General features: G+C 42.2%; 1 protein-coding gene across 1 annotated transcript in view; it reads right to left on the bottom strand.

Annotated features, from left to right (window-relative positions):
- Window positions 1-26,122, bottom strand: part of FAT4 (FAT atypical cadherin 4) — a 108,004-nt gene that overhangs the window by 50,540 nt on the left and 31,342 nt on the right. The window contains exons 2-4 of the mRNA XM_030450675.1: window positions 6,325-6,456; window positions 4,305-4,566; window positions 1,505-1,855 (exon numbers count right to left, since the gene is read on the bottom strand). Coding sequence (XP_030306535.1) covers window positions 1,505-1,855; window positions 4,305-4,566; window positions 6,325-6,456 — 745 coding nt within the window. The remainder of the gene's footprint in view (window positions 1-1,504; window positions 1,856-4,304; window positions 4,567-6,324; window positions 6,457-26,122) is intronic.

The following is a 26,122-nucleotide window of genomic DNA, read 5'->3' as shown; positions in this document are numbered from 1 at the left end:
CCAATAGATGATAACATTTGCTGAAGTTACAGTCCTATGAGGAAACTCAACCTGGCACGCTCTTGGAATGAAATTTCTGCCCTATTAATTTTAAATCCAGCCTGTTAGAAATATAAGTGTGCCAGAAAATACAAAAGGCAAGATACTTTTCATTGCACTGCTCCTCAGATACTCACTGCCTTCCTTGATAACTGAGTGTATGATGAATGTAAAATGATATGTCAGTGCTATGATAGAGTTCACATCCACTGCACTCAGATGGAAATTAACATATGATGTGCAAGAGAAAAGGAAAACAAACCCCTAACAGCTAAGTGACATCAGCTTCCAAAAAGATTTGAAACCAAGCACTGTACTGCTAACAGGAAAATAAATAAAAGAGGAGACAGCTGAGACACAGCCCCATTTATCTACAGCTCTGAAGGAACACTCTCTTCCCTGGTTATGCATGATGCAAACACAAGTTCCTCCTCCAAGGTATTGTCAGTTTACAGGAAACAGAAGCTTTAACAGGAGTGCTGAAAGAGATCCATGCAGGAATAGCCAGTATCACCAAGTTATCTCTCCTGCCTTTTTGGCTTATCTTATGGAATCTCTGCTCACTCACTTTCTCAGTTTGATCTCAAAACCACTTGCACAATTCTTGCCATGGAAAATTCCATTCATCAGCACAAAATTTATGTTGCCACAAAAATGTCTGAGTTCAACCACTCGACGTCTCCTGAGGAAAAACTGTTTTATTGAACAACCTTGATCAGCTCAGTTGTTCTACATACACAAAGTAGGATTCCTCTGAGCATGCAGATGCACTTGAAGCACCCATTTCAGTAGAAGACATCTCTATGGGCTGTGCTGAGCCAGTGTCAAGTTGAGGAGACAAGGTGGCTTAACATGTCACAAAAATAACCCCACCTGTAAAGTCACTGTGAGTGCTATGAATAACTTTGTTCATAGTCACACTGACTAATGTCTGTGGACACATAAAAATGCAGTATGCTATGGAATGGTTTTTAATGTATTTTATGGTCCTGTTCTATAGTTATCTTGCTTGGACACAAACTGCATGGCAAATGGTTGAGTAAGCTATAAAACTGTATCTTTTACCCTTCAGCAGATGAACACCTTCGAGATGCCCTACTTAATCCCAAGATTAAAGCTTATTTTAATGCAAATAAAAATAGGGAAGAAACCACATGCTCAAACCTAATATGAAATATGAGAAAAATCAAAGAATCACATAATGGTGTGGATTGGAAGGGACCTCTGGAGGTCACCTAGCCAACCCCCCCTGCCAGAGCAGAGTCACCCAGAGCTGCTTGCTCAGGATGGCATCCAGGCTGGTTCTGAACAGAGACAGACACTCCACTACCTCTCAGGCAAAAATAACTTCTATTTACATAGCATGCAGTGACTCTTAAGCATATGATGGCACCTTAAGGACTGTTCTAATTGGCCCTTTCTGGGCATTTATCACCAGAGATGCAGAAGGTGAGGAGGTGCCTACCGGCATCCGCATCGGTGACGCTGAAGTTGAGAATGGCAGCCCCTGGAGCCAGGTTCTCCATCACAGATGTGCTGTAGGAGGACATGCTGAACACTGGGGGGTTATCGTTGACATCCAAGATGTTGAAGTAGACTCTGATGGCAGTAAATTGGCCTCCCCCATCTTCAGCACAGACAGTAAGAATGTAGTACTGCTGCGCTTCGTAGTCCAGCGCGCGGGTCAGGTTGAAGACTCCAGTGACGGGGTTCAGGAAGAAGATTCCCTCTTCATCATCCTCACTCACAGTGTAAGTGATCTCCCCATTGATCCCAGAATCATCATCAGTGGCTAGAATGGCTGCCACTAGAGAACCTGCACAGCATGACAGAACAGCAAAATCAGAACAGGCACTGGTGGTGGGGTCAGAGCCAGCTCCTCACCCAGCAGCTCTGCATGGCATCTTCTGGGAGAGATTCAAGCCTCAGTACTGCCTGGCTAATTACTAGAAAAGGAACAGCATTCAGTATGATGTTTATTTTAAAAGGTTACTCAAAGAAAACCAGAAAAAAAACCCACACAAAAACTAAACAAAAACCCCCATAACAAATCCAAGAAATGGCCAGGAATATTTGTTTTTATCTTTGAATGGGAAGGTGTCCAGATTAAACCCTTCTCTCCTGGCTAGGTATTTCCTTTTGACAACGCAAAGGATCCTCTCCTCCCAGCAGAAAAATACAAGTTCTGAAACCTTCTAGATAATTTTTTCTAAATGCAGAGACTGAAATGTCAGTACACACCAAACATCTCAGCTCTGTTTTTTGAGAAGGTGCCTCTGCAGGGTAACTGTGGTTAGAAAGCTCGAAACCTTATAGGGGTTTGTCCTTCACAGTTTCCTGAAATCCAACTCCTGATGAATTTGTGCCATTGTTTTCATTTCTGCAAAGTCAGTTTGCACGACTGACCTGTCTTACTAAAGTCTGGAAATTAAGTGTCACTTTTTAGTATTTCAAACATTAATTATAATTAAGATCAGCTCATTCCCAAGAAAATAAATAATTTCTTTGCCATGGAACCAGATGAATTACACGCATTGCAGCACAATTAACTATTTTCAAGCAACATGACAATGAAAATCACTTATCATCAGAATGAAGAACAGTGCTACAACTTCCTTTATTCCATCTGAAAATGCTTTTACATCCATTTGAGCACTCCCTACTTTAAGGTTCCTGATTGCACATGAACTGGTGAAGAGACATGGGATGGGAAGCTGGATGGGATTATCAGCTCTCCAGTGGGGTTGGGGAACCTCAGCAGGGAGACTCCCTGGGGCTCAGGGAAGGTACAATTCCCAATCATGACTGCAAGGGGAATGTGGATTAATCTCTGGGATAAGGAGTGGAGCCATGAAGGGGAAACCTCGCCGTGCTTCTTCCCCTCCAGACAAACCTGCCAGCTGCTCCAGAAACTGGTTTTTCCTTCAGCATCCATCACTGCTGAGCTGGGTATAAGGCAGAAAGGTGCACCCCATAAAGGATTAAAGAGAGAAGCCTCCTCTGAAAGTGGAAGGTTATTCTGGCTAAATCATCCTGAGCCTCAGGACTCTGAGTGACAAGAGAGAGAAGCACAGCGGGGGATCAGCAGCCAAACCACCCCATGCTCCACAGACATCTTGATTGCTTCCAGATCAGATTCCAGAGGTGCAGCTGACTGCAGTGAAATCCTTTAACACAAAACACCACTGAATTTTGGGAATAGGACTATAGGACTCAATGCAAAAGTTGGAGGTGTGGGAACAATCTTGGTTTCCCCGAGTTCAGCCTCCCACGTTTATAAGTCAAAGCTCCAACAGGAGCTTGAATGCTACCACCATGTCATTTATTTCTTCTTTCTTTATTCATGTTTCAGAATGAGTTTCTAAGATGCTTCCATTGCTTATACCAGCAGATGCTGCTTTTAGACTAGCATCCTGTATAAATAACTGGAAACTTTTTAGTGAGAATAATATTAATTTCTCATCTGGAGACATATTATAAAACAGGGCTTGAAAAGTTTTGGGGTTTTTTTCCCCTAAGGATTTTCTAACTGACAACATAACTTTTAAACATCAAAACATTCTCACACATGAAACAGGTTTTAAAAGAAAAAAAACCAAGCTAAGAGATTGGTGATAATATTTAAGAACCAGAACTGATTATCTAAAGGTTAGATTTTCTACGAAAGCATTGTCAAAAACAGGACTCAAAGCATCAAGAAAAAATGATGTTAGGGTTAGTAACTGAGTTCATGTAGGGAATATTATTAAGGAATCATTGTATTACTGCATTGTTACCCATTTTCTAATCCTACTCTTTGTGAATTGAGTACCAGGTCATACTCAGGGAAGTGAGCTCAACTAAACCAATTCCAGCATCACCAGGACATTTTTGTGACACATTATACTGTTTGTATTCTATACATTGTTCCTCCTCACACTCTCCTGTTTACTATTTTTAAGTAGTTGCACTCAGAGGCTTTTACTTGGACCCAGGCACAATCCCTACTCTGTATTTAGGATTTGAGTGGCAACAACTTCTCTATTTCCCGCTGAGAAAAAGTTCAATCTGATTCAGATTTCTTAGCAAGCAAACTTTCCAAATGAGGTGACTCCCTCCATTTCTCTACCCCATCATCTGATTCATGCCCTCACCAAATGCCTCCAGCATCTTCTGTCTCCTAGACAAGTCAAACAGGTCTGCTGCTCCCTCCCCCCTTTGAGTCCCCGTGGACCGACAGAAAGAAAAAAAAAACCCAGCATATTTTAGGCCCATTTCCTATTTACCTGGAGTGGCATCTTCTGGGATGTCAAAGGAGTAGACAGGCTTGGAGAATTTGGGGATGTGGTCATTGACATCACTCACAGTGATGTTTATTCTCATGTCTGAGGACTGGAGCCCATCGTCAGCACGGACCAGCAGGGAGTACTTGGAGCGGCGCTCCCGGTCCAGGCGCCTGGTGGCTATCAGGTCCCCTGACTCGGGGTCAATGTGGAAGCTGTCATCCGCCCCGCTGATAATCGTGTATGTGACAAGGGCATTGGCTCCCTAAGCAAAACCACAAGTGGTCAAATCAAGTTATTTGCCAGGAAAAACACATCATTTTCAGTAAGACAAGAATCGTTCCCATAACCGCACTTGGCCGATATTTTTCAGGAGGGTTTCCTCTCACAAACAGCCTCCCTGCCCCTTCCTCGCCCCAGTGCCCCAGTAAAGATGCACATGTACTGAGTTTTTATTTATGAGATGTGAAACGGTGAGATTGCCCAGATGCTTTTTGCTCCTTTGCTCATAAAAGGATCCCATCCAGTTAATACCATCCAGCTTCGATACCCGTTTTAATCTCGAGCCACTGAGCAGTCTCACATCTTCCCTCTCAACAGGGATCAGTCTTTATTCTTCCTGCTTTGTGTTTAAAGGTTAAATTAAATCCCTGCTAGTAGGATCAGCTCAGCCTCTGGATGGGATGGAGGGAAGAGGAGCAGGAGGGATGCAAGGAGGGAGGACCCAGGTGGCAGCTCCACCAGCCAGCAGAGGTGGCTCCTGGAGAAACTCAGGAGAGCTGTGCTTGCTTATTTCTTCTACTCTGAGGATAAACAGCTACAATTTTTTGCTACAGATATGAACCTTTCTAAAGTGCTAGTTTTTGTCTGACAGGCTCCTACCAGAAAATAAAAAGAACTTAGAGTTCATAGTCACATTTGTACCATTCCTGAGGGTGTTCCAAGTGGTCCCCTCTGCAGCAGTAAGATTAAGTACATCAATTAACAATCACAGCACAACTGACCAAGCTAACACAAAAAAAGGTCAAAAACTGAGTCCTCTTGAGGGGGCTGAGTTACCTTATTATTTGAAAGCAAGAATTGGTCATTGTTAACAAGTGTAACCCTATATTTTAATAACAAGACAAACTTCTTCGCATGCTTATCTTGCTTATTTTAAGCCTCTCCTCAGCAGAATCAGTTCAAGTGAACAAAACAATATCTTAACATTCTTATAACTGACTTTCCAACAGAAATGAATCACTCAAATTATATGTGGATATATTTGCCTGATGCATACAGGGCTGCAATACCCCTCACTGGGCTGGCTGGCCAAGTATTTAACATCAGTTGCTCAAAAGCTTTTGCTGGTTCCTTGGCTGCAGCATCCTCACAGCAATGACTCTAAGGGGACAAAACGATTTGGCAAGGCAGTTCATGAAAGGAGCACACATTTCAGCATCATGCCTTTGCCCCTTCTTCTTGGTGAAATACAATCTCTTTAGGAAAGGATAATATTGATGAAAATAGTTCCAGCCAAAGGGCGAGCAGGCGTTATCAAACGTTTTCTTGTTTCAGTTTTATTGCACACCTTGAAATGGGGCTGAACTACAGTATCTCTGCATCTCTGCTTCAAAGGTAGTTTAGATCTCAAGCTGTGCTCTTAAATTGAAGGTCAATAAATCTTTACCACAAGCTGGGCAGTCAAACACTTTTGTCAGGTCCTTGAGTAGGGTGTATGAGGAGACTGATAAGAAGACTGATAAAACCAAAATGTAGAGGCATTTTTTTTTTTTTTTGGCATTAATGGGAAAGGTTAACTCATTATATACAAACCAGTGAGCAGCTTCAGGTAACCAGAGTATCTGTCTCACTTGCTTGGGTGTGTTTGCCCCTGTGTGACTCCAGAGCACAGCTTTGTGAACAGGCCAAATGCAGATTAAAACACGACCACCATGGCTCTCACAAAGGGAATGGATAAAAGCAAGTACTGTCAGAAGAACATTTCTACTACAGATATTCAAATATAAAACCATGCTGCTACCTCATCTGCATCCATAGCTGTCAGCTGCAGTATTTTGGATCCATCTCCCATATTCTCTTCTACAGTCAGATCAAGCATATCAGTGGGGAACACTGGTGGGTTGTCATTGATATCCTGAAGTGTTATTTCCACCTATAAAAGCAGGAATCAGGAAAAGTTTGTGAGCACTGAGAATTAGGACACTGATTGGACCTGATTGTTACAAATCACATGGTTTTGAAAGAAATCAGGTAAACTGTTCTTAATCAGATGAATTAGAGCATTCCCAAATCACACCAGCAACAAGAAAAGCCCCTCTGGATATTAAAATTTCACATTGTTATAAAATACTCATAGGACAGGCTCTAACATAAATAAAGTAAATTTGACTTGTTGATAGCAACTGATTTTAAATGGTCCTGGTCTAGTTTATATTGGAAAAGATCCACTGATGGACTGTCACTGTAATCCTCAAAGTCAGTCCCTGGAGGACAGCTGCCAAGTCCTGGAGCAGGAGATCATTCAAGCATTAAATTCTGCCTGACATAAAGATGAGGTGGTGTAAAATTCTCTCTGAAATGTTTATATATTGGCAACTGCGTTCTGAGGGAGGAAAAAACACCCTTGTGCTCTACGTTGCTTTTTAAAAAACAATCTGGTTTTGTCTCTCTCAAAGCTCTCCTCTGATTACAAAGATAAATGGTACTGCCCCACTAGCAGCTCCTCTCCTACACCTAAATAAATGGTCTTTTCACAAATGATATCTGTACGCTTCTCCAAGTAGCAATGATGACTCCTGAAACACTGTTGTATGTTCTTCACTCCTAGTTTTTCATAAGCAAGATTGGAGCTCTGCTGATGCCAATTCAAAAAGCAGCAGAGCTCCGGTCTCCCTTTTTGCAGGTATGGATATTAAATGCAATATTGAAAAAAGAAAGAAAGAATATTAAAAAAAAAAAAAAAAGAAAGAAAGAAAGAAGAGAGGATACTGCTGGTTTATATTTATCAAGAAAAAAAAATAAAATTACTTGTTTTGGACCAAAATGTTAGCCAGCCACCAAAGTCTGAAGACTCACTAATGAGCAAGCAGAGGAGTTGAAGGATATCTGTCACTGTGGCTCAGCAAGGAACAGAGAAAGGCAGATGGAATTCTTTGATTTCTACCATTTCTAGTCACCTGCCATAATATTATTTTTTCTTGTTGTTCTGTTTTCACACAGGCCACCTGTTGCCAAGCAGCCCTTTGGTGACAGATCTGGGTGTCCCCTGGCTGTGCCCCAGGGTCATGGGCTTCCTGACACCACATCCCAAAGGATGTTCCAATCTTTCTGTCCTCCCAAAGGCAACTGTTGCAGAAAGCCTGACATTTCCACCAGTGCTGGACCTGACGATGGAAGAGATTTGGTGTGTAATACACAGCTGAGAAAGACTTGAGGAAAACCTTTACATTTTCCTCAAAACAAAAGAGCCCATTAAGTTCTTATGCTGAAGGCCTCCTTTAAGAAAGTATACATCCTGACCCAGTTGGTAGTGAACTAAATGTCCAACTCTTCTATTTAGGAGCTTATTCAAAATCTTTTGCTGAATTGAAAAATGAATGAAAAAACATTTGTGAAAACAAAGTTTCATTTTTTTAGAGGAAAGAAGCAATCCACTGAAAAAGTACTAGTACCCCAGGCAATTATTACTGAACAGGCTAGACAAATTCCATGCTCAACATGAAAAGCTTAGCATGAGTTTTGTTCTGTAACAAGGAATTATTTTAGTCACCAAATTCACAGGATTTATGAGCTACAAAGGTATTTAAAATAAAACATTGCACTGAAAGGCAACAAGTCAGTTTCTATCTGATCCTGACACCTTCTTCTACAAGCCAATGGCTCATCTGGCCAGAACCTGTACCTCTGTTTTATTACATTTAGCAACATTTACTTTTCTTTCCAAGTGAGGAGGGCTTATAGACAGACCTCTTTTCTGAAGTTCTCCCATTTATCAAATGGAAACGAGGGGAAAAAGGTGCCAGAGGAAACCTGAATGAGCTCATGTGGCAGCAGCAAGTTCCCCCAGGAGTCCCCTAAGACATGGAGCAATTCCTGCTTCCAGCCACCCCATCCATGCTCGTGCTCCATCAGAGATCTACAGATAGAACAGGATCTAAGAAGGAAGGAACTCCCAGATGTCTCACACGTTCAGTTCTTCTTCAAACACTACAGCTTTTTGATTAAAGATCAAACAGAGGGGAAAGGCAACAGCTTTTCTTTCATGTTATCTGTTGTTGAGTCATTCTTCTCTCCTCTGCTCCCAGCCAGGATGCTCCCAGGAGATGCCATCTAATGATCCACAGGCAGCACTGCCACACATTGCCCTGAAGACTTTTGCTTATGCTTAAGCCTTTCCATGAGCCTTCACATAAAAAAACCCAAATCAAGCCTTCACATAAAAAGAAAAAGCCCCAAACAAATCAAGGCACTCGTTCTTCTCTGCTGAAGACCCTGGTGGTGTGTTACCAATTTTAACAGAGGGATTGCATTGCCCATCCCTTGGTAAATATTCTAAATCATCTCATTCGTGATGAGAAAAGAGAAAAAACTCAACTGGTAATTCCTCACATCCCTGTAACTAACTGAGGAATCTGGCCAGCACCAGTAAATCTTCTCCTGCCTCCATCACTTGGGCCTTTTTGTTCCTCCAGCAAATCCTGCTTTGCTGAGCCAGTGAAACACACACAGATGCACAGATTCCTTTTTTATTGCAGTGAGCAATCCTACTGGCTACTCAGAGCAGTGAAGTTCTGGTTATTACACTAAGTGTTTGCAGGACCAGTGCATGTGTGCTTTCTCCAGACTGAAGTGAGCAGAAAGATTATCAGAGTACAAGCAAGGAAAATCCATTTCCAGAACGAAGAAAAGTCCTTCTCTTTAAAACTATATATTTAAAATATATATAAAATAATATTGACGCCCTAAAAAAATCTCTAAAATAATGCTTCTAACAATGAAAACCCCCTCCCAGGCCATCTGAACTGCTTGCCCACCTTGCTCGAGCTAAATGACAGGCAAACAGTAAGCAGAGGGGTGAAAAATAAATATGTTTTAAAATTACGTGAATGATCAATAATACAGTTCAGGAAGGTGGAAAACCTGAACTACAGACCATGTGTATTTACAGTTTCCATGGCAAGACAAAAAGCCCATTTTAAAAGAAAATGTCTTGGGACAAGACAATAGGTTTTGCTCCAACAAAGACTGCATGAGGTATCTGAATATTCCAGTCTCCAGGAGGGAAACAATTGCAGTGAATCCTCATACAATAAAAATCACATTATTCTATTGTGCTGCAGCCCAGCAAAACTGTTAAAGAAAAATACAAAGTTGTTAAGAAGCCCACTATTAACTGTGGGAAGATTGCATCTGGGGAGAAAATGAGAAAAAAAAACTCAGCCAAAAAACTAACAAAAAAATAAACAACCAAAAAAACCCTGAAAAAAACAAAAAAACACACATGAAAACTGGGAAAAGGCACAGTTTGGAGGGGGAGAAAGGAAACCAAGTTTTCAAGTTTGAATGTCCAGGGGCAGCAGCAGCCATTTGGTATTTGAGATGTGGGGTAACAGCTCTGAAAAAAATTAGTGCAGAGAATATAATCCAGAGCCCTGGTACCTGCCAGGCAAAGTCCCCAGTTTTGGGTGATGGAGATAGGTGCTTGGGCAAGAAAGTGCCTGCTCCTATCACTCCAGTGCAGGAAAGACTGACCCAGCTAAAGGCACCAGTCTGAGCCCATCTAGGGCAGGAATTACAGCACGAGGAATTCCTGCTGATCACCAGTCTTGAAACCACTTGGAAAATGAGGGCTCAGGGCATTTTTTCAACATTTCATTTTCACTATTAAACAAACAGGCAGGGAGACACAATTCATAAGATTTATAAGTAGCAGTGGAATTTCCCAGGTAATTTTATGTTGTGGGCTCTAATTCAAGTATTTTAACACCACATAACTTCCCTGGAGTTAAAATTGTGCTGTAAAGTGGAGTTTAATATGGTGATCTGCTGTTTTGCAACCAACTCACTTTTGCATTGATATTTTCTAAAAATGCTGGGGGATCAGAGTGCTTTCCAAACCTCAGTGATTTAACTGACACTAACAAAAAAAATAATCATAGAATAGTTTATGTTGGAAAGGACATTTAAAGGTCACCTGGTCCACCCCCTGCAGGCAGCAGTGCCATCCTCCACTGGATCAGGCTGCTCAGAGCCCCATCCAACCTGACCTGAAATGTTTCCAGGGATGGAACTTCTGACATCTTTCTGGGAAACCTCTTCCAGTGTTTCACTACCCTCATTGTAAAAGATTTCTTCCCTGTATCTAGTCTAAATCAGGTGTAAATCTGCTCACATCATCAGTTAAAACCAAAAGGATGTCACTTCTTGTGTTGCTTTTAACACTCATTTTAGTGCTGCAAGGAAAATGTGCCTTCATTTGTTTCTTCTTTCTCTTTCCCTCAAGTTTGATTTAGACTAGATCTGGGGAGAAAATGAGAGAAAAAAAAAAACTCAGCCAAAAAACTAACTTTTTGGGGGGTTTTTTGGTTTTGTTTGTTGGTTTTGGGGTTTTTTTTGGGGGGGGGTTAAGGTGGCCACTGGGAGTTGCACTGCCTGGAGTCTTGATTAAATGTTTCACTGCATCCAGAACACTTCATCATGCAGCGTGGCCAAAATCTATTCTGGCTTGCAAGTGAGTCATGCTTTAGCTATGCGAAGACCATAATAAAGAACATTTTACATAAAAATGCCAAAAAAAAGTTGGTAATTCAACCTTGATTCTAAGTAGGTATGCAAGGGCTCTGCACCCAGCCTGTGCAGACAATAAGGCAGTGTCTGGAAACCTGGAGTTACCTGCTGTAGCTGCTTCCCAGCAAAGCCCAGCTGATGCTGCTGATGCTGCTGAAAAGAAATGGGTCTCTGAAAAAACAGGGGTGCAAACACCCCTTTTAGCAGAGATGCAGAATGAGTTACCCAGGGGTGCCAGGGGCCCAGCAGAAGAGTCACCCAAAGGAAATTACCAGCCCGAGAGCAAACACAAGTGGCTGATGGATTGTGTCCCTCCTCATGCTGATGGGAACAGAGGAATTAACACCATGCAGAAATGAACTCCAGGAGGTGCTGTTTGCAGCAGTTCCTCCTTGCATGCACAGCACCCATCCCCACAGGGACCCCAGGACCATCCTGAGGTGGCCCCTCGGGACAGAGATGCTGAGCCCTGGGTGCTCAGCCCCACCACTCACCAGGAGCAAAGATGCTCCCGGGGCTCTCCAGGCTCACTGCAACCAAGAGAATCCTCTCAGGTCCAGCCAAGCAAAGATTTGTCCCAGAGGTGTGTGTCACACCCCCCAAGGGACAGGGAAAGGAAAGGTTGGACATTCCACTCTTGAGAAAGGGCAAGCAAAGCAAACAGCTGCAGATTCCAGTCCCTCATTGCTCAGGTGCATTACAGGCTCTGGCATCATTCCTCTAGCAAACCCAACTCCTCCCCAGCCAGCAGAAGGCCAGTAGCCAGGACAGGACATTGGGACCTTGACTTCCATCCCTGAAACACCTGAAAAGGCTCATTGAGGATGGGATGCAGTAAGGATGAATGGGGCTTTGGGGTCTGACTCCATTGCTGGCAAAGCCAAGCAGGAAAAAAAAAAAAAAAAAGTTTTTTCTAAAGGCACATTGCCATTCCTGCTCTTTCTGAAACCCATATTTTTAATTGTTGAAGTGCTACATCATTTACTGCTCTCTAAAAGGAGGCCTGGTCTCACACACAACAGAGGGAATTCAGACTGGGCTAAGGAATGCTCCACTCAAACCCTGCTTAATTCAGAAAGTAACAACACTGATTTTAAAATACACATCAAAAAATACAGACTCGTGTATGTGGAAACCCAGTAAAATCCAACTGCACAATCAATGCAAGCTTAACAAAGTGGTACAAGGAATAAAAATGATAAGAAATGCCTCAGGCAGTCCTGTGGGTTTTTTTCCCCTTCTTCACCACCAAACCCATAATGAAATACAGGTTATTTTGTCAGTGCTGGTAAATGAGTAACACGTGTAGCTCAGTTAATATTCATGCAGTCTAAACCAAGAGCTTGAGTGTTGGAATAAGTTATTTTGAACTCTCCTTCAACAGGGCACCCCACTACACTAGGACCTTCCCCAGCTCTGCCCAGAAATAGCAGCTCAGTGGAGCTGGGCTGGCACCAAGGCCCAGGAGCTGCTCTAATGCATCTGATGTGTGTGTGTGCAGATGCTCAGAGCAAAGATGAGGTTGCTGTGCCTGTCCCTCTGCTCAGAGCAGGCAGAGGGATGTGGCAGAGCTGTTCTGAGCTGATGCCCATGGCCCAGCCCTTGGAAGCAGAAGCAGGAGCACAGCTTCATTGCTCTGTCAGGAGCAGAACCTCTGGCTACAAAACCTGCTCCAGATACCTGGCAAACACTTGCTGGTCAGGCTTTTCTTTTTGGTTTGGTTTTTTTCCTTTTTTTGTGTGAGTCTGTGTTAAACACTCACGACATTATACACTTGGGAACCATTTGGTTTAGAACTTTGTGTTTAATTAAACGAGGTCTGCTGCCACGTAATCAGAAATGGATTGAACTGGGAAGGACATTTCTATCTATGCCAGGAAAAAAAAAAAAGATGGATAAAGATGGAAAAAGTAAGCAGTAGCAGTTCAAGGATGGGAATGTCACACCTTTAAATTAAATAAACCACCTAATTAAACCTATAGGTGTGACATTTAAGACACACGACAGAGGGAACACTGCAGCTCTCCTGCTGGGGCACTCCATGGCTGACACCACCTGCTCCCAAGGGACATCAGAAAAACATGGGTTTCTTGTGAAGAGTCCTAAGAAAGCCTTGATTACCCAGTCAGAAATATCACCAGGAGCAGGGAATTACAGTACAAACACAGATGTTCAGGAGCCCAGTTGGGCCACTGCAGATGCAGAATGACCAAACCAAAGCCTCCCTTCAATCAAGTCAAAACTAACTGTGAGTTTTTAGATAAACTTAGTAAACTTTAAAGGGAAAAGAAATAAAATAAATATGCTGGCATTTCTGCATATCTTAATTTTAGTGTGGCAGGAGGCAGGAATACCACAAGAGAACAGTTCTCATGGTATTTCTAGCACAAGTGAAACCAAAGTGACTTTTCTTGCTCAGGTCCCTGTCTGATGTCCTGACGAAAGCAACTCATCTGTCCCTTCCATTATAGCACTTGAGGCTTTTCAGTTGTTATCCTGGTCATGCCAAACCTTTGATCCTTCCAATGTTCACCACCACTGGTCATTTAGTACAAGCCTTGGGATTTTTTTTAAATGTGTAGAAAAAACTCTAGCAATGCTGAGAATCACTGGTTTCCTTTCGAGGAGAATACCCACAGGAAGACAAAAAATATCAGAATGATTGTTTAAATGTAACCATAAAAGATTCAGAAGTTCTTCAAAGAGTTTAAGCACCCTTGAATACACAACTAAAAGATATAATTAATTCTCTGGAAGATTGAACCAAAGCTCAGGTGCTTGGCATTCATCCTTTGCTTTGCTGCTCCATTCCCCAGAGTTGATAAAGCATCTCATGTCCTCAATAAGGTGCTCATGTTGTGGCTTGTGATTTTTAAGAAACATTTTCCTGTGTGATCTTGTAGGTTGAACTGCATCAGCATCAGTCTTACTGGTTTTAACTAAAGCAAGTAGTTCTGTGCACTGGGTGTGCAAACTGGCCCACTGTCCATGTGGAACAGATTAGAGGATGATCATGCACTGTATTAACAAAACTAAAGCTTTTTGATAGTTCTGTAAACAACTGAGAAAGAAGTATTTTAAGGATGGAAATGGAATAGTTTGCCATGAAATTATATTACAATAAAGCGTAGGAGAACAGAAACAGAGGGTAGGCAAAAAAAAATAAATATATATATTAAAGCAAAGAAAGTCATATATTGACTCCCACCAAGCAAATTGCAGTAACAACCCCGGGGCTTGTTGGAGAGGTCGAGAAAACAATGCTGCCTCTTCTCCCCTTTTTGTACTATTTCCACCACCACCTAAAATTCCTAAATCTCAGCCAAGTTTGCTCCTTCCACAGGGAATAACACAGCTTACGTTTTTTCCTCAGCATAATGTAGGAGAATTTCAGAGCAAAATCTTTAATGTAAAAATTATTTCCAGGTACAAATATAATATTCCTGAAAGCTTCCTGAGAAAGCCACCGAGCAGTGGAAAGAAGGAAAACAAGGAAGCCAAAGAGCTCCAGATAGAACAATGGCAACAAATCAAAACCTTCTCATAGTGATAATGGTGGCCACAACATCTTTACCAACTTCAGAAAGAACAGTGAGAGATGGGGTAACTGGGAGAGCTCTTTTGTTGTTAATCCCCTGGTCTGCACCTTGGGGTGGAGCAAGCACAGAATTTCCATTAGCACACACAACTCCCAAGTTCACCTGGGCTGACTGCAACTGAAATGATCCTCTGTCTTCTTGTCATTTCTCTCCACTGAGACATTAAATATTCATTTTTCACAGCAAGGTACCTGCCTGAGTCCCTGCATCTGCAGTCTCCTGTAGCATCACCAAGCACCCTCAGGTAAAGCTCTTGTGGAGGTGATGGTGAGTCCCACAACACCCAGCTCCAAAACAAAGGCTGGACTCTGATGTTGCTATATCTTACTTTTCTATGCTGCTACATATATTGATGGTCTAGACACTTCAGAACCAGGAAAATATCCTGCTCACACCATATTTGAGCTTATTCACTGCGACTCTATTGAAACCCTTTGATGCTCTTAGAATCATACAGCCACAGGATGGTTTGGGTTGGAAGGGACCTTAAAGATGATCCAGTTGGGCAGGGAAACATCTCACTGGATGAGGATGCTTCTCTAGCACTGACTATTGGAAGCAAGGCTGGCCAACATGTGCTCCTGCCCCTCCTGCAGTGCAGTTTCTGCACTTTAACTGCATCTTGCCCCCAGATGTCTGGCACACTAGGTATGACACAGAGCTGCAGGGAACAAGGCAAAGCCAACTCCTTTCATTTCCCCCAGGATCTGCAGGCTTTGGACAGCAGTACCTTTCATCTAGAGCAGCAGCAAAGCCACAATTGAAGCCTGTGATAATTACACTCTATGTCAGCTTTGAAACTTTGCCCATCGTAGCCCTTGGAGAAAAACAAGAAAATGAAAAATAAAAGAAGTCTTGCAGAGAAAAAATAAAACACCCTTACAAAGCTCTGCAAAGGGGCTCTGCAAGCCCACCCCATGGCACAGCATGGACACAGCCAAGCAAAGGTGAGCACCTCACCCCATGGAGGAGCCCAACTGGGCAGCATTTTGGGGTCCCAGGACATCCCCACGACCCAGGAGACAGAACCTACACACCAGGGTCTTGGAAGCCCTGTTGGCACCTCTGGTAAATCCATCCCTGCTGCCACAACCTCTGCTCATTTCTCTGTTTGAGGCTAATGAACATGTGCTTAATGAACAGAAGAAATGCAAATAAGAATCCTCAATCAGTTTTCTAAAACTGACAGATAATTACCTGAAGCAGTCTGGCACATAGGAAGAGATCCTTTCTCCCTTAATGTTAGACTAAAGTATTTTCCTGCATTTCTAGCAGTCCCTGGTAAAACACCATGGATGTCAGATCAGCATCAGAAAGCAGCTCGTGACACACATTATCATCAGTTACTTTGCATGGAAGTGTATTGAGGACATGGAAGTAGCTTCAAAATCATATTTATCCACTGTATTCCACTAAGAGCTTGATGACCTTTACAACTTAGTTCTTAGGCTTACTAAACAGTAATAATTTCATAATATGCAGATTTAGGAAGTGTGTACAAACCATGATTTTTAGTATTGGCAGCTCTTCAACTTAACACACAACTAAATAACAAAGCTGAACTAAGAAAATCATCACAGGAAGCATTTCAGATTCTGCACTGATTTTTATACTATACAGTCACTGACCTCACTGGTGCTTCCTAATTAACCTTTCTGTCCCACACTTACTTTATATCATAGTAGCTTATAAGATTTGCTAATTTATGTACGAGGACATCTCCACTCCACTTATTTTTTGTACATTTATGTGTGCATCCTAAGAGTTACTCTATTAACACCACAAATGTGATAACCAGTTTGACAAATAATACAATTTGACTACACAGAAACAGAGCAGCACTTTAATTTTTTTCTTCCAAACTTGAGCTTATTTCCTAGTATTGAAATCCTAATTAAATTACTTTACAATTCCTGCCCGTGTAAACCCTATTGACTTTACTAACTTTGCCAGAAAGTGGTCCATTATGTTAGTCATCTGCTACAAAACAGAAAACAGCAACCACGCACTAAAATAAGGCCAACTAAAAAGATTTATTTTACTCTTTCCACAATCCCCTTTCAAATTGCATAAGTGTACAATGGCTTTGATACCATCTTGTTCCTCTGAAATATGACTAAGAAAAGGTGACTAAGTATTTCAATTGAATTGTTGGGTTTTTTTTTTTTCCTGTGGGCATAAAAAAAAAATACTTGTACAACTTTAAGCACCACAGCAACAAAAGTTGTGTGTCTTGTTTGAAACAGGGCCAGGGAACCCTTAACAAGTGTAACCTGGGTAACTTTTACAGAGCTGATGCTCAAGAGCAAAGACCAAGCTGTCAATGCATTTGCTACCATATACAGCCTTAAAACCAGACCCTCTCAGCAGACCCTATTGGAAAATACACCTCTACTTACAGGGTACAGTTTAAAAACAAACTAAAAAAAAGAAGAAATAAATTTAATTCCTAACAATTTATCAGTAAATATCTTAAAAATGTGACCCAACAACTGCTGAGCTACACTCTAGAAAAAGGCAACTGGAAGAACTGATATGGAAATAGCCTTAAAGCATGAAGAGAGAGAACAAACTGGTCTGTGTGTCTAGAAATCAGAGGACTTAACCAGCAGCAAAGTCAGCTCAGGTCAGCATCAGGAGGAAATGCTGCAGTGCTGGAAAGGAGCAGGAGCAGTGATGGAAAAGCCTGGAAAGGAGCAGGAGAAGCCACAGCCACAGCAGCAAGGGCACACTAGGTCCTGCCTCCAGCCTGGAAGGGTCCATCCAATCCTTTCTCCAGTGATACCAGAACAGTTCAGGAAATCTGTTCAGCTGAACAGTTCTGACCATGAGTTGGTAGGACCAACCTGAGAGTGAGGAATGGCCACCAAAATGCAGCTTCCAACTGGAGCCTGGCACCACCCATGGCATGCAGGAGCCTTGACTGTATCCCTCTCAAATATCACCCAACACAAGCTTTTATTCAGGGGTATTTCAGTGTCAGCACCACCTTAGCACTATCACCAACAGAGGTCAAGACTTCATCCAAAAAACATCTGCCTTTGGTTTGCTCTTCCTGCTGCTCTGCACATCACCACCACAACTACAAACAGAAGTAGTTGGCTCCATGCCTTGCCCTTTTATTACTTTACTATGCTTCACTGCCAGCCCTTATGGTAACAGAACTTGCAAAGTCATGGACTCTTATAAAAACCTTAGAATACTCAAAACCCTGTGCAGTGAGATACCCCGTATGTTTGGACACCATGGAGTTTCCAGGTATTGTTTTTGTTCTCATTTTGTATTGAATAAAATAGCCAGAATTATGAGTCAACAATAATAATGTGATTATTATTTTTTTTTCAGTCTTGGGTACTTCCTCTCAGCTTTCCCCAGTGCACACTGCTCTGATGATTTTACTCATCCTGCAAACTCCTTGAGGCAGAAGCACTCCGTGCTGTACACTCCTTGGATGAGTTTACAGAAGAAAGTAGAATACTGATCTGTGATCCTTGTGGCACACACTGAACACAGCTTAATCATTTAACTTAGCAGTGTAAAGGCTGAGGAGAGCATTTTTCCCAGCATGGCACCTGCATCAGCTCCTTGCCTGCTCAGAAGCACACGAGGTGATGCTGGCAGTGAGCTGCCTGCATAGTGTCAAGGTGATGGGAATAATAATAATAACTATAATAACAGATTAACAGATTATAAGCGAGTCAGAGTCGAGGAATAAACTAGTTGAAAAGCCATCAGCAATGCAATTTGAAAGTTTTCTTTTAAAAGTATTCCCAGTGCTGCACAATGAAGACGGGCTGCCTTGCATGGTGCTTGCCAGTCACTCAGTTTCTGTGCCATATGGTGTTTACTTTCTGAAAACTGCATTTTACTTGCCCAAAACCTGGATTTCATAGCAAGATTATTTTTTTTTTTTGAGGGGAGTCTAATCCTTCTGCACACAATTACTTAAAGTGCTTCTAAATAAATAAGAAAAATCCAACAGAGATCTCTCAGAATTTCTGTATTGCTCACATTTGTTATTCAAGTTAAACTTCAATAACAAGAAACAAACCATTTAATAAGAAAAAGAAGTCAAACCTCAAACAGGTGAAAACTATTTGGAGAACACTGGCATAGGAATTTTTGCAGTGAAACCCCCCAGGCAACAGTGCTGCTGGTTCTGGGGAAGGCAGAACACTGCTGCAGGGATGCTGGCTGAGAGGGTCCCCTCATCAGGACCCACAAGCACTGCCCTTTTTCACTGCAAACACTCAGACCCTAAGAGCAGACAGTGCTTTTCCCTCTTCTCCTGCAGGAAAAGCCATCTCCTCAGTAGGACTGCTGCTTTTCCAGCAGACATAAAGAACCCACAGGCAGTGCATGTGCATCTTTCCCTGCTCACCTACCCCTTTTATCTTGGTCATTGCAACAAAATTAGTATTTATCCTTGTTGGTTTTTTTTGAAAGATGATTTATTCCAGCACTGAGAACTGATCATCCCCACCACTTGAAATGATCTCAGAGGAAAGTGCAGCAGGTAAATGCTGCCACCTACACACTGCCAGCTGAAGGCTTTAATGCCAGGCCTGGCCATAAAAAGTCAGGGGAAAAAATACCCCAATGTAGTGTTCTTTAACAGGCTCTTGATTGTGCTGAAACCACTGTTATGGGAAGAAAAAATGTCCTGGAAGAAAAGGTACACGAGAAGCATACATAAAGTTTGAAATTGTTTCTACTGTGTCAAAAAACATCTTGCCACTGAATTATCACTTTCTTTCCCTGACCTATACACCCAGATTACATTCTGCAATAGCTCAGCTGTCAATTAGACATTTATATGACACGATATATTTTAAAATAACATTTCATACAGCAGCTGTGTTTACAGAAGGAAATATTTTTATAGGGTTCTTTGTGACAAATGTCTCCCATTTCTCTAAGTCTGTCCTTCATGCTAATTACCCCCATCACTTCCCTAATGAAATCTGTCCCTGGCAGACAGATTATCATCTGTAAAGTTCAGAGAACAGTTTTCATCTATTTTGGCACACCATATGTAAAGGACATTAGGATTTTAAGCTTCAGCTATAACCACAACAAAACAATCACAAAAATGCAAAAATTCCAACTTATTGCTTTACCCAAAACTGAAATATCTAGAGCTATTTTAAGTAACAGAGTACATGATGGAAGAGGGCCCCTTCCATTTCTCATCAAAGAAACAGAGGCTAAAATACAATTAGAAAAAGAATAATTAAATACTACCTCAGCTTTGTTTGGTTTTCTTTTCTTTGGGGGTTTAAAGCTATTTGCTGTCTTTCCCTAAGGCATGTATCCATACCTGCATGGATTTTCAAAACACATTTTTTAAAAGCAAATATTGACACTCTGGAGTTAAAGTTATACTCTTCATGTTGGGATAATGCCTTTATAGAATATTAATCAAACCCTGACCACAAAAGGTCAGAGATCTCCCACCTCAGACTTCACAGACTTGGAGCAACTTGACTTTAACTGAATAAAACCTGTGGCTCACTCAGCCCTGACTTACCAGTAATGCCTTCCAAATGTGCATTATTTATTTATCCCTACTCTGACCTCCTCGGGTGACATCTCCTCTACCCTAGAGAGGTGTCAGTATATGAATATTTTAGCAACCCCTGGTGTCTTTTACATTCAAGAAGATGCCCAGAGAAAGGCAGAGACAAAAACTTAACCACTTTCTCTCCACGTTTTTGCAATGATGCCTTTCTGTCTTAGCCCCACACAATGCTGCCCGGGGCAAAACCCTTTCCCTAAACACACTGTGCAGCAGCTGAAGAATTCTAAATGAAAACCAAAAGACTTTCCTGCATGAAGCTTTCGTTATTAACAGAATTATAACTGAAAAAGATTCAAAATGAACAGGGGGGCCGGAAAAACACTGCCCTTCCTGACCCTGTGAGACACATCCTCAGAACTGAAAAAAAGGGATGCACATCAAGGCAGCAACAGGGGATAAGAAGCAAATGTGAAATCTGAGCTCAGCATTGGTTTGGGGCTCCTTGTCCCTGCCAGAAGAATGCAATGCCCTGGGCTGCAGAGAAAGCATCTGCCTTAACAGACCACCAGAATATCTGGGGCAGGTATGTGCTGGAGAAAGATCCATGGCTGGAAGCAAGCCCTTGCTTCTTGTCCAGTCCACTGGAGAAGAGGAAAAAGGGAAAAAAAAGTAATAAATCATGTAGCTTTTTTGTTGTTGTTGTTTAAACCTACCTAGTATGTCCATAGGAGTAACTGATATTAGTAAGTCAAGTTAGTTAGTAAAGATATTAGTTAGTAAAGGTAAATTATCATACAAAAATTCCTCCCACTGATAGCAGTTCATTTGAAAATCCCTTGATTTGTTTTCCAGCTCAGAATACATTTGTTCCTGTTTTGGGGCACTGCAGCTTGGATTGCTGTTTGTTAATCATACTCTGTTTCAGCTTGGCCTAAAATTTGGGTATGTCTGAGTTATTCAACCCTGCTAGGATTAATAGTCCTAAAAACAATGCCAAGTTCTCCTGTCCTGCATTACAAACACAATAAAATCAGGCTGGAAAAAGCTGGAAATCTAGTAGTTGGTTCATCTCCATGCCCAAAGAGAGGATCAGCTGTACCTGTGGTATCCAAGAGAGGCACTTTCTAACCACTCTATGAAATCTACACTAAAAAGTATTTTTAAAAGTATTTTTAAAGTATTTTTTAATTCCCTGGACATGCCCTTACGAGTCATTTCAAACTTCATTATTAAAAAGCTCTCCAAGTGACAAAGCAATCCCTCTCCTGATGCAGCATGCCAAAAATAGCTTTTTTTTTTCTTGTCCAATAAAGTGATGGGACTGCAGAGAAGGAAACTCTGCTCAGGTTGTGCCTCTGCCACTGCCTTCCTGCCTTTGACCTGCCCGTCCTGCTATGTACCAGCTCAGGGATGATCACACCTGGGTCACACCAAAGGTTCACCTCCACAGCCCTGCTAGAGTAGTTATTCAGTAGTTATTTCTGAAACATGGGATCCATGAAAAGCGTGTACAGAAAAATTTTCTTACATAGAATATCATTAATTGCTGGGATTTTGTCCCTGTCCTGTTCCCTATCCTCACCATCCCACTTAGGGCTGAAAAATCAAGTCTAAGCCCATGGAATTAAAACAGCCCAGGGACATGTACAATTCCCCCAAACTTCCTCAGCTTCAAGCCACCTTCAGTTCAAGGATTCTCAACTAAGATGTGGTTTCCATGTATTGTCCAACATCCCCCTGAGCCCACACCAACTGCTGGTGTGCACAATGGGTTCTGGCAATCAGGTCCCCACTGTGGATCTATCAATTGTGTGGAGAACCTCCTCCTTCCCTATCTCCTGGAGACAAAAGTTGTTGCTGGCTCCTTACACCATATTTTTTTCTGTAAGCTGACGTGTGCTGCTGCAAGTACCCCTGCCATGGACTGCACAGCCCTGCAGTTGTCTGGATGGCCCTCAAGGCCCAGGAAAAATATTTGAGAAACAGGAAAGGATTTGCTAACTGAATGCTGGGTTAGGAAAAAGCAAACTGCTCTCTAGACGTAAGGAAATTTTTAACAAGGATCTACCAGGTATGCAACTGTTCACTTTTTTGCTGTTCCCTGTGAACCAAGGAGCTGACAAGATAGCTGACTGCCTCCAGAACCTGACAAAGACAAATCCATCACCACCACCACCAGGGAACAGCACCAGAGGGACATCACTAAACACCAGCAGCAAGCAGAGCTCTGGAGGTCAAACCCTGCTCCTCAGAGGAGAGAAAGAAGAATGGAAAGAAAGCAGAGCTGACAAACACAGTTGGCTTTGCCTCCTTATTTGCAGAGAGGTCTTTCAACTGCAAAAATGACTGAGTAAATCCAGTCTCAAAGCTCTGAATTTTCTTCACAGCTGCCTGACATTCTCATACATTAGTTTTTTTACTGTCTACCTCAAAAAAACCCCAACTAAGTCACAAATTACAATTATTTTGGTTTTCTGCTGCAAATGTGCATTTATCTCTCCCCTTACAGGATATTGGGAAGAGAGAGGCACACATGAACTGCTTCTATAGCTCACTCCCACAAAAAGTGCCACAGATCCATCCCCAACTTTTATATTAAACAAGCAGGAAAAGTTAGAAGTTAAAACAGAGTTTACAGAGGATACTGGGCTCTGCATTTTGTACTTTGGGTGCTACTTCTTTCACTTCTGAGCTCTCCTGCCAGTGAAAAAAGATCAGCTCTTCAATAAAAAACAGCTGCCTGAAGCTGAACCAAGGTATGTGATAAATGATATTCATATTTATGGCATAAATACAGCCAGCACCATTATAAAGCAGGAAGAAAAAAAAAAATCTACCTCCCAATATCAGCATCTGGAGGTCTTCCTTAGAACTGCTGCATTTAGGACTATTAGATGGTTAAAGTACCAACACTGGATAAATTCACCTTTCTATCCATCACTGGTAACAGGGATGACTTGTGTCTTGGGATCACTTGTCCCCTGTTTCTGGTAAGAAAAGGGAGTAATTTTGACAAAGGTAGACTAGAACAGGTAACCAACCTCTTCATGGCCATGGGAGGCAGCAGACCAGTGATCTGATGCACAAAAAAACTCTATAGAGGTTTGGGAAGAGCAACTTACAAGCTTGGAGTCCAGCTGATGATTCAAGGGAGAACAAGATAGACAGGGGAAGCCTCCCCAAAACAAGAAAATCAATAGTCAGGAGGATAAATAGCCACTTCCAGAAGGTATTTTAAAGCAGCTATCAAGAAATTACATTAAAAATCTGTGGAGCTGGCAATTATTTTTATAGGTAATGAATAATAAATGCTGCCATCTGTGCATCCAACTTCTGCACGGTGTCTCTGAGTGCTGAACAAGGGTCCCTGGAAAACAATGAGCTGGCTCCTGACCTGCTCAGATAACCTTTTATTTCTTGGCAGTCCCTCTGCCATACACAGGCAGCCACGGCCTCAGAAACCAAGCAGAGCACTGAATAAAACAGCAGGATGGAAAGGGTGAATTTGTGAAAGTCCACCAGCCATTTTTTTTTTCCACACAAATAAATTTCTACTCTTTTCTGTTCTCTGAGGTTGAAAATTGTTCATGCCCCCAAAGCTGCCAGGGCTTTTCAAAGTAATCCCACTGGGTCTCCAGCCATCCATCTATGCATGTTTCAGTAACCTTTACTCCTGCTGAATAACTCAACAAAGCAAAGATTTGCTATGGGCAAGCTCTAATCTGAAGGAAAAACTTAAAGCTTGTATTTTGTTTACTAAAAGTCCTTGAGGGGAAATATATCTATATATTTATTTATATGTGTATCTCCTCTTTGACCCTATTTGTGACTTTGCTTTGGGGACTGGCAGGAGGAAATTCAATCCTGCCCAAACTTTTGATAATGGGAAAAACAGCTGACAAACTTGTGAGCCTAAGGGTTAAGATGACAGTGACAAAATCTGATTTTGTGCTATTGATGACAGCAAGCCCCTCCAAAAGCCCCTGTGCCTGCCTGGTGGGGTGGCAAGGGCTGCAGCAATGAGGAGAGCCCACAGTGCCCAGGTCTGAAAGGACACAAGGGACTTCAGGGAACATACCTTTTTTTTTTTGGACATGATTTTCAAGTCAAAGGAAATGAAGTTCTGCTTTATAAATACTGCCTGGAGGTCAGGTCAGGCTGGTGCACGCTGATCAAGGCAGGGCTCTGATCTCACCTGCCAAAGACAACTTGGCCAGTTGTTTGCCATCAGCATTTTCCCTTTCAATACCTACAGTTATTTATCTGCTGCTTCAGGCCTGTTAGGAGCACAGCACAAGGAAGGGCAGCACCACAGCCCTCTGAAACCACACAGCATCCATCTTCCCTCAGCTGCACCCTGGCACCAAACCACTGACACCAGACACCCTGGAGCTGCACGGATACCAGAAGCTGTACCAGGATACATCTGCATTTGCTACCTCTCCATATTTCATACAGAGGACATTATCTTCCTATCCTCTGTCAAACTCACCGGGCTGGGCTGGGTTTTTTTCATTCCTGACCCTCATCCATCAAGCACAATGACACCAGAGAGAGGTCCAGCTCTGGGTGATGGGATGATGGGATGATGTTTTAACTTGTGCTCCCTCTGCTGCTCCCGCTGTAGTACAGCAAAACCCAGCCTGATGGAACCTACAGATCACTGCCTTTCCCTCAGTTCCTTGGTTCTAGTTCACCAATTTCTCGGCTTTTTCTTTTTTTTTTTTTTAATGAAGATGAGACGATTTTATAACAACAGCGAAATACACAGAGGTGAGGGAATTTAAACCAAGTGGCTTCCAAGATGATGGATCCAAGTGGAATTCTGAGTTGCTTGGGACCCCAGAAGTCCTTCTGGCCACCACAGCGTGGGGGCAGACAGGAGGAGCGAAGGGGTGTTAAGTCTTCAGACAAATGGTAACCATAAAACTAAGTAGAGCTGTCCATTAGAAGGTAAAGAGAGGTAACAAAATCTGAATAAACATTTCTGCAGAATTATTGATCATTCAGCCCAGTTACAAAACCCTTCAGAAGGTGGTTTGGTCGTTTATGGTTGAGCTGAAAACAATACCAAGTCAAAGAGTAAGTAGTACTAATTCATCACTACCAGCATCACCCAGACCCACAGCAAGAACAGTAAAACCAGGAACATTTTACCCCCCTACTCATAATATTTTATATAAAGTCTTGAGTTGTGTTTACTGCCAGAAAGAAACTAATTTTAGGAGAAACTCCAAAAAGGAAACAGGAAGAATGTGTCTGAAGGAGGAAGGCTATGCTAGCACACAGGCACATTCATTTGCTTTGAAACTTACATCCTGACTGTCTCAGCAAGTTCACCAATATAAATAGAATATGTCTAGTAGGTCTAACAACAAAGTGCAGACATTTTATACCTGTATTTTTGCTTAATCTGGGGAAAATGCTTCCCACAGCATCTAGTGCTTTATGATTTCAGGTGGGTTAACTTTCCTTTTTCTGTTTGCTTGTTTTTTGGGGTTTTTTTTAGTAGCTTCTAACTCGTGAGGTGCTGTGATGCTGGAGAAAGCAGGAGCAGACCTGTGTGTGATGTGATGTGATGTGAGGCAGAGGGTACCAGGCAGTACCACAGTGCCCACCCCCCTCCCAGCACTGTCCTCACACCCAGTCCTGCTGCCACTGTCACCAGCAGCCTTAATTCAACACACAAACAGCAAAATGGCCATCAAGATGCTCAAAATTACAGCAGATTTAAGCCAGCCAACAGCAAGGCACATCTTGCAATTGATACACCTTAAAATAGGCAGCAAGAAACTGATTCAGAAACTATTGGTAATAAAATAATTATCCATCTTGCCTTCTGAGAAAGAAATTGTGCTGACAGGAAAGGCTGGAGGTTGTGTCTGAATTTTCCCAATCTCCCACTTTACACT

This window comes from Calypte anna, chromosome 4B (genome assembly GCF_003957555.1).
Source record: "Calypte anna isolate BGI_N300 chromosome 4B, bCalAnn1_v1.p, whole genome shotgun sequence".
NCBI lineage: Eukaryota > Metazoa > Chordata > Aves > Apodiformes > Trochilidae > Calypte > Calypte anna.
Note: the sequence above shows the minus strand (reverse complement) of the source record. Positions and strands in the feature narration are given on the sequence as shown.